The sequence below is a fragment of the Chinchilla lanigera genome, unplaced genomic scaffold, assembly GCF_000276665.1.
Source record: "Chinchilla lanigera isolate Chin_1 unplaced genomic scaffold, ChiLan1.0 scaffold00044, whole genome shotgun sequence".
In the NCBI taxonomy this organism is placed as follows: Eukaryota; Metazoa; Chordata; class Mammalia; order Rodentia; family Chinchillidae; genus Chinchilla; species Chinchilla lanigera.
The window spans coordinates 5207214-5216743 of record NW_004955445.1 but is presented as its reverse complement, the minus strand read 5'-3'; the positions used below and the strand labels follow the sequence as shown (position 1 = coordinate 5216743).

The following is a 9530-nucleotide window of genomic DNA, read 5'->3' as shown; positions in this document are numbered from 1 at the left end:
TTGTAATGTTATACCATGCTTGATACTCAAGCGTAAGTAAGTTCCTTTTCTGGGTGTATTTTTGTTTTAATGTTTGCGGATACACATGAATAACTGCACACAATTGTACATTATACTATATTAGGCAAGCTGTTGATACAACTTTTCCCTCAAGGGTGTGTTTGTGTGAATTTTCAAATTCCTGGCCCGATCACAATGAGTACATCCATTTCCCTCACGGGAGGCAGCTTGGAGTACATTCCTATCCATGTTAAACAGTCAGCCGTTGCGATCACCGCAGATGGGGCTTTTCTAAGATTGTAACTCAACCACACAGGCATGACCCATGGGGGTAAAATTCTTCAGGAAACTTAAAATATTTCAGGAATCTAAAACATTCTCTTACAGATGGGAGAAGGTGTGCTCTTTCCATGGACCCAAAGCATGTGCGGAGTACAATTCCCTGGGGAGAAATCCCCACCTTCCCTCACTGCGTTTTGCTCTAGTTATGTTCTTGAATTGAAAGTTCCTCTATAGCAGTTCTGAGAAGCAATTTGTTATTTTCCTCTGAAGCTCTCAGTTGTGGCGAGACTTCCCTCCCTGCTGAATCAGCCTGCTGCAAGAATGTGTTTGTGTGATATTTAATCCCTCACTGGGAGCCGGGATCGAGTTTCTTGCCAGCACTAGAAATTGCTGTTTTACAAATTCCGCCTCCTAAGCAGGCAGTGATAACCCACGTCTGGGGCCGGTAACATCCTATCGGTCCGGATTTAAACAAGAGGAAAAAGCTCCACCTTGTACCATAAATTACAGTAACGGCACTTCTAACCACAAGAGTGCAGTTCACATGAACAGAGTCTATTTCAGGATCTAGGGCCAAGCAGAGAGCTTCTAATAGAACAAGGGTGTGACTCCCAGCCCCGTGGCAGGCTGGGAAACCAGCGTGGGGGGCTTTGATTGTGCCTGCCAATTTCCCCGGTGTAAATATTCCCACCGGCTCCGATTTCAGATTTCCAGGGCGGTGGCTGTGGAGGGGGAGGAACTCAGCAGTTCCACACCCGAAAACCTGCCTTTGACCGAGGCAGAAGAACCCAGGTCTCTTTGAACAGCAGCCTCCTGTTCTTTGTTGGAGCAAGTTAAAAAAGAGGCTTTGCTACACCCATGATTTCTGCCTCGCTCAGAAAATCCCAGAGGCACTGCTAATTCTTTCCGAGTAACAGAATTTACTTAAATTGTTCCAAAGTTCACATTCAATCTCAACCACTGTCCCGATTCCGGGGATAAGCATCCTAAGAAATCCAGCGTTTCGTGTATGAAAACACAGACCTGAAACATTTCACTAGGGCCTCCCCCTGTGTGGAATTAATCTCATTTCAGAATAATGGTGGTGGCGCATGCCTGTAATCCCAGCACTCAGGAGGCTGAGGCAGGAGCATCATTGCGAGTTTGAGACCAGCCTGGGCTACAAAGTGGGCTTAAGGCCAGCCTGAACTGCATAGCGAGACCCTGTCTCAAAAAGACAAAAAAAAAAAAAAAAAAAAAAAAAAAAAAAAAAAAAAAAAAAAAAAAAGCCCTTATTGTTGGTGAAAAAAATTTAGAAGAAGAAAAAAAAATAATGGTTGCCTATACTTTAGGACTTGGAGTTATTTTAACAAAATGTTCTTGTCCTGTTGATGTCATTCTAATGACATGGTATTGGTATTTTTGCTCTCCAAATGTGTATGTTTCCCGGGAAACTGACCGGTGGGAAGGACAGTGGGCAGGGGAGGGAAAGTCTGCTTAGCGCCTTTCTGTGAAGTTCTTGGGTGACTACATTTTCTTTTAGGGAGGAAGAACATTCTGATTTCTTGGCATTAACGGAAACTATTTTTTTCCGGACTCTTCCGGGCCTCCTCTGTACCCCAAGCAGGTCTCTGTGTAACGTGCACGCAGCGTTTGCAGCTCAGGATTGGGCTGTGGCTGTCTAGCTGCGTCTCCTATGATCTTCCTCAGCACCTCCCTGTCTTACGTCTTTCAGACACCCCAGTGCCCAGAAAAGCCCCAGGACTGGCTGCAAAGTGAGCGACGGGACTGGTTTTCAACACGGAAATGATGGTGTCGGCCGTCAGGCTTCCGGGGGGCACGACTTTGTGTGGCTCCATCCCGCGCGGTGCAGCCCCGAGCATTAGACGAACGAACAGCGGGCTTCTGACGCGGCAGTCGCGCTGGAGGCTTTTGCAGAAGGCTCGGGAAAAGATTCTCTCACGGACTCTTTAGGCACATTAGGCTCATCTGCACTCTTGGGCAACTATCACTGCCATCCACGTCCAGGTTTCCATCTTCTGAAACCGAATTCTGTCCCCATTCAACAAGAACTCTCCACCTGCCACCCCCGACCCTGGCAACCGCCATTTTCCTGTCTTTATGAACTGGGCCATTCTAGGCACCTCAGTGGAACCACACAAAACTGTCCCTCCGGCTGGCTTCTTTCACTCAGCTTGATGTTTTCAAGGTTCACATTGGAACATGGGTTTTGTTTGTTTTGTCTTTTTGACACTGGGTTTCACTGTGCTGTTCAGGCTGGCCTTGAACTCACTTTGTAGCCCAGGCTGGCCTTGAACTCAAGGCAGTCCTCCTGCCTCAGCCTCCTGAGTGCGGGGATCACAGATGCCACCATGCCCGGCTCACGTTCTAACTGTGTCAGAATTCCGTTTGTTTCGAAGGCTGACTAGCACCGCATTCAAGTCAGCCGTCGCCGTTCTGTTTATCCATTCATTGGATGGTGGAAATTTGTATTTTTTCCACCTTGGAGCTATAGTGAGTACTGATGTACAAATGTCTGTTCCACAACTTCCCTTTTTAAAAAAGTGTGTCTCAGACTCGTGGACTCAATTCTTTTTTTTTTTTGTGGACTCAGTTCTTACCCACAACACTGAGAATACTAGAACCACCTCAAACCTCGGTTTTTGGAGAGATCTTTCCCATCCTGCGTCTCTAAAGTAGCTTCTACCATTTCCCAGCCCTGGGCTTAGCTTTACTTTTCTTATAGGAATTCTAAGCACTTTAAGTCTATTTCTCTCCCTCTCTCTGTATTTTTGAGATAGCGTTTTGCTAGGTAGCCCAGGCTGGCCTCAAACTCATGGTAATGCTCCTGCCTCAGCCTCCTGAGTGCTCGGGTTACAGGCATGCACCACCAAGCCTGGCCGGCACCTTAACTCTAGACACTGATTGACTTGCCCTCTCCGGGGCTGATGGTGTTAGTTCCAGGAGGACCAGCCCTGGGCTGTATTCCAGCGTCTAGGACAGTGCCTGGAACCCAGCAGATGCTCCCTGAGAACACACGGGCGACTGAGGAGCTGGCTGTGTGACCTCTGCTTGTCCACCACCTACGCAGCTGGAGGCCTCTCCAGCTTGTGCGCCTGTGGCCGCAAAGCCCTGTGCTTCCCAGTCGCTTGCGGCGCGGAGCCATCCGGGGGTGAATCCCTGGCTCTGGCTTTACCCGCTGCAGCCTCAGCCTGACACGTGACCCTGACCCCAAGGTCGAGCCACAGCGCTGACTCACGCGCTTACCACAGTGAGGGCGGCTGCGGGGTGGAAGGTGACAGATACGCAAGCTGTCATTTCAATTCAAAACAATCTACCTGCTTGCTGCTATTGTTTTTTTGTTTGTTTGTTTTGTTTTTGTTTTTTCCGGTACCGGGAATCGAACTCATGACCTCGCGCTTGCCAGGCAGGCGCTGTGTTGCTGAGCTGAATCCCCAGCCCGCTCCTATTGTTTTAGGCAAAAACAATGCCTCATGGTGTGTTGTCTCTGCCTGTTCCGTCCCCGAGCTCCTCCGGTGGAGGTCGGTCAACTTTCCTTTCTCTCTCCCCGCCCTCCGCGTGTCCTTCCCGCAAGTTTTTCTCCATGATCCGCCAGGCTCCCGGTCCGACAGGCTGGCTACGGAGGCCCGCATGGCTCCTTCAGCACTTCGCCAGGCAAAAAATCCCCTCACCCAAGGATAGGTTCACAGTGGATAGGGCCGGGGATATAGCTCAGCGGCACAAGTGCCTACTTAGCAAGGGCAAGATCCAGAGTTCGATTCCAAGTATCCCCCCAAAAAAACAAAAAACGAAAGCGAGCCGAGTCCTTCACGCAACCGTTCAGATGCTTTGCCTGAGCCCACAGGGGCCAAGAGGAGGTCACAGGTGCACTTAATGTATGAGGATAAGACCTTCCCTGCAGGCAGGAACGACCAGCCCCAGTGCCCAGCTCGAGGACCGCCGCCCTCACGGGGGCCAAGGCCCACCCCACAGTGAGGGGCAGGATGTGAGCCCCAGGGCCAGGCCCCGTCCCTCCCTGCTGGGGATGCTCAGGAGTGGCTGTGGCTGGGCCCCTCCCTCATCACCCGGCAGTCTCTGTCTCCTCGGTACTGTGGCATAGTACATAATACCACAATAACCACACCCCGCCTGGCAAGCTGGTACCTGGACGGATGACAGCTTAATCCTTCTTACCTTCCTTCCTCTCCCTCCATGTCTAGATCCCCTTCCCATCTGCAGAAGAGCTATCTCCCTGTTTCTTATCATCTTTTATTTTTTCTTTAAATTATTTATACTTTGAATTTTTCATGACAGAAATCATGTGATATTGGGGCTTCTGTGTCCCATTTATTTCACCAAACATTACGCATCCATCTTCCTATAAATGACTCAAATTTATCCTTCTTTATGGCAGAGTAGTACTCCCTTGTGTGTAAATGCCACATTATCTTGATCCATTCATCTGTTGATAGACACATGGGTCACTTCCAAGATTTCGCTATTATGAGCTGTGCTGCTATACACAGGGGTGTGCATGGCTCACTGTAAAATGGTGACTTCAGCTCTTCCAGGAAGATACTAGAGGGGAGATAGCTGGGTGAATGGAATTTCTAATTTTAGTTTTTCGAGGAATCTCCACACTGATTTCCATGCTGGTTGTAGTAGCTTACATTCTCTCCAGCACTGTGGAATGTAGAAGTTTCCTTTTCCCCTACAACCTCATCAGCATTTATTATTATTATTATTATTATTTTTTCTCCCAGTACCAGGGATGGAACTCACAACCTTGCACTTGCCAGGCAGGTGCTTATGCCACTGAGCGAAATCCCCAGCCCAAGCATTTATTATTTTTTGAGATTTTAATGGTGCCGCTCTTTACAGAGGAAGAGGGCATCTCTGTTTCAATCTGTACTTCTGTAATGGCCAGAAGTGCTAAGCGTTTTTCACGTACCTGTGGTCATTTGTGCTTCTTCTTTTGAGCAGCGTCTCTTCACTTTGGTTGCCATTTCTTGGTTGGTTCTTTTATCTTTGGGGCGTCCAAAGAAATCCAGCCCTAGGTGGGATCAGAGGTTCAGGGCAGGGCGACTGCGACCTGGCTCAATGGTGGGTGGGCTTTGAGTGACCCCCGAGGAGAGGGACCCCCAGGTAGCTTTGCCTACAGCAGTAAGGCAAAAAGGAAAACTGAGTTCTCTTCTGGGAGCAGAGCTGAGTTAAAGGCGCAAAATAAAGGGAGGGAAAGGAGCAGGAGCCCGCCATCTGGGGCTGCAGGAGAGCAGGGAGGAAAGGGCGGTGGCCAGGAGGCGTCCCCACCAATTAAAAGGCCTGGGAGTGCGGCCCGGTGCGGCAGCGCACACCTGTAATCCCAGATCCTCTTGGGAGGCTGAGGCAGGAAGATCTCATGTTCCAGCTCATCTTGGACAACTTCTTGAGACCCTGTCTCAAAGTAAGAAAAGGAATAAAGAGTCGGGGACGTGGTTCATTGGCTGAGCACCTGCTGCCCTACATGAGGCCTGGGTTCTAGCCCCAGCACCCCCAAAAAAGCCTGAAGCAGAAGGGGTCGAATCCAAGGACAAGGCTTCACAGGGTACACGACTGCATTCGATTCCTGACTGTTCCCTGGCAGAAACAAACTGTGCTGCAACCAAAGCAGAGCGCTGAGGCCGGAGAATGTTAAGGCAGTGAAGCTACTCTGTGTAGCCCAGGAATATGGGCTGTGCATCAGAGCTTGTCTAAACCCACAGAAGGGACACCCCAGAGGGCACCCTGGTGTCACCCACGGGCCCTGGGCCAGCACAGGGTCTGTCCAGGCTCATCCGTCCTAACAGTGGACCTCTCTGGTGCGGTCATTGATAAATACGTAGGCTGTCCATGGAGGGGAACAGGAGGTACATGGGGAAGCTCTTCACTCTCTGCCATAAACCTAAAGCTGCCCTCAAAAAAGGCTTTTCAGATAAAAAGTCAAAGGATTTGTGTGTGTGTGTGTGTGTGTCTTTTTGAGACAGGGTCTCGCTATGCAGTTCAGGCTGGCCTTGAGCTCACTTTGTAGCCCAGGCTGGTCTCAAACTTGCCATGATCCTCCTGCCTCAGCCTCCCGAGTGCTGGGATCACAGGTGTGTGCCACCACACCTGGCTAACACTTCTGTTCGGGAACTGAACTGTTCTCGAACAGAAGCATTTGTGAACCAAGGCATTACTTTTGGAGGAACATTATTTAAATTTTCAAATACCTATTTACTTAAAAAAATTAATACTTGCTACAATATCAGAGTTATTTTTTTTCTTTTTACGTCAGGCGGATAATGCGCCAATGTCGTAACAAGGTTTGAGTAAGGCACATCTCATGCAGATGTCATGAACACCCAATCATCACGCTCATGAACCAAAGGATCTGTGATACCAGATTTATAAGGTACAAAAGCTGTTGAGTCTCACTCTAAATAGAAAACAGTAAGTGCTGTTAGGAAAGCAGTGTTAAGATGAGCCGGGGGTGGTGGCACAACCTGTAATCCCAGCACTCGGGAGGCTGAGGCAGGAGGATCGCTGTGAGTTCGAGACCGCCCTGAACTACAAAGTGAACTCAAGGCCAGCCTGAACAGTATAGTGAGACCCTGTCTCAAAAAGAAAAAACAAACAAACAAAAAAACCAAAACCAAAAAACAAACCAAACTCACTCTGCCCTGATAGTGTAGAAGCGGCCATATATAAACAAGTGAACGTGCCTGTTTCTCAATAAAACTTTATTTGTAAGCACAGGTTAAAGGCCTCATTTGTGCCAACCTTGGAAGAAAAGCATAAATATTTAAAGATACAGAGGGCTGGGGATTTAGCTCAGTGGTGCAAGCACTTGCCTGGCAAGCACAAGGCCCTGGATTCAATTCCTGTTACAAAAAAAAAACAACCCACAAAACTCCTCAGGGCTTGGAATATAGCTCAGTGGCATAAGTGCCTGCCTGGCAAGACTGAGGTCATGAGTTCGATGCCCAGTCCAAAAAAAAAAAAAAAAAAAAAATCAAATGTTTGCTGGGCGTGGTGGCGCATGCCTGTAATCCCAGCACTCGGAAGGCTGATCAGGACTCTTGTGAGTTTGAGGCCAGCCTGGGCTACAAACTGAGCTCAAGGCCAGCCTGAACTGCATAGTGAGACCCTGTCTCAAAAAGACAAAAAAAGAAAAAAAGATACAGATATGAGTAGATGCAGATAAAAGGCACACTTGAAGTAGGGAGAGAATGTTAATTGCCTACTTTCCACCTCCCTTAAGGAAAGGATCCCCATAAGGTTGGGGACAACAGTGTCCCTGTTTGCATGCTAATATGCATGATTCTTATTTATTCATTTAGTGGTTCTGGAAATCAAACTGAGGGTCTTGTGCAAGCAAGACAGGCAGTCTCCCACTGAGGTTCACCGAGGGCCCTTTTCCTGAAGTGGCAGCAGAAAGAAAAGGCATGGGGAATGCTTTGTAAAGGGGCTTTATCTGTCAAGCAGACACCATTTTGTCTTCCTCCTTTTTCTTGCCTGGAACATGCACATGATTGCTGGAACACAAGCAGCAATTTTGTAACTAAGAGGACAAGTTAAAAAAAATGTCAGAAACCTCCAACTTTACATTCTTGGGTCAGTGAACCAAAACCAGCTGTAGGTGACCTCTGGACTCCTCATTATATGCAGTAAATATGCTTAAGCCACTGTTTAATTTGGGTCTCTATCAGCTGCCGAACCAAAATTCCAACACCTGTTGATAAGAACAACAGACACTGCTCAGCTTATAAATACTAGAAGTAATAGTAAGTTAAGGTCCTCTTAACTATGAAAAGGCAGCATCTAAAATTGAAGACTCCAAATCTATGAGATCTGGTGTTAAGTTTAACTCTGCCACTGACCTTGGATAATTATTCTCTCAATGCCTCAATTTCTTTCCCCGTACATGGGCAGAATCAAATTACACAGCTTATAGTATTATTGTTAAAAGATTTAAATATCAGTCAGATGTGGTGGTGAATGTTTGTAATCCTAGCACTCAGGAGGCTGAGGCAGGAGGATCGCTGAGTTCCCAGCCAGCCTGGGTTACAAGGTGAGCTCAAGACCAGCCTGAAATACATAGTGCAACTCTGACTCAAAAAGCCACACACACACACACACACACACACACACACACACGACAATATGATCATGCATATATAAAGTGTCTGACATATTGCTTTTATTGCTCTGTTGATCGGGTGAACGACTGCTCACTTCTCAGAAACAAGGATGTAGGTGCGGGCAGGGGATGTAGCTCAGTGGCAGAGCACTTGCCGGGTGTGCCCAGGCCCTGGGTTCCATCCTCAGTATCTCACGACTAAAACACCTTTCCTCACTCTTTAGGGCTCACCCTTGTCTCAGGGACAGTGCCTGGAAATCTGCCCAGTCTCCGGACTTCTCATAGCTGTGCTACGTGGGGGCTGAGGCCAAGGTCTGGGACCTCTGAGGTGAAGACGGTCCCTGTTTCAGGACAGTGGTGGGCTGCCTGCAGAGCCGTCGTATACCAAAGAAGCTGAGCGGGTGACAGACATGAAGGTGGTACAGGGGGAGAAACGCAAGAGTTCGGTTCCGTGATTAGGCGGAAGAGTGGCCTAAACTACCTTACAGAGGAGCTGGCATCTCACACGGGAGAAGTGCAGAGGGTGGAGGTGGGTGTTATGCTGCTATTAACAGCCTTCGATAATAAGCGGAAGAATGTAAACATCAAGGACGGGCTCCTTCTCCGACCCCTGCCCCCAGCTCTGGCCCCCTCCCTCGCTCACAGGTCCCCAGCTTGGTTTGGTCACGGGTGCCCCTGCGAGAGACTAGAGGAGGCTAGAGGCGGCTGGGGCGTTTATTTCCCGAGTGCGGTGCTGGTCTGAGCGGACTGCCTCCCTCTCAAAACCGCACGCAGTCCCGAGGGGCTCCCGCCTGCAGGTCCTGGCCAGCCAAGCCCAGGCTGCTCTCAGCCTCAGGGCACCTACTGCCTCTGGTTCCAGTGCAGTTTTGCAATCCTCCCTTTGTTCCTCGGACACCAAACCTTTGCAGGGAGTGTGCATTTCCTTAGAGAGGTCAAACTCTTAAGTGCCACGGAGGCGCAGGGTGAAGTGGGAGGGGTCTAAGGCACCAGGCGAGGGTGGCAGTCTGAGGAGGGAGCCCTGGAGTGCGCAGCTGGGACCTGCCTGTGTCCTTTGAGAGTAGGAGCCTAGTATTAATTTTACTAAGTAAAAACTAAAAAAGAATTTTAAAAAACTCAAACAACCAAAATTGCA

General features: G+C 48.9%; 1 protein-coding gene across 1 annotated transcript in view; it reads left to right on the top strand.

Moving 5' to 3' along the window:
• The window catches only part of LOC106149397, a 37535-nt gene extending 28005 nt beyond the window's left edge, over positions 1-9530 (top strand). The window contains exon 5 of the mRNA XM_013518236.1: positions 8623-9530. Within this exon, the coding sequence (XP_013373690.1) occupies positions 8623-8795 (173 nt within the window). The 3' untranslated portion in view covers positions 8796-9530. The remainder of the gene's footprint in view (positions 1-8622) is intronic.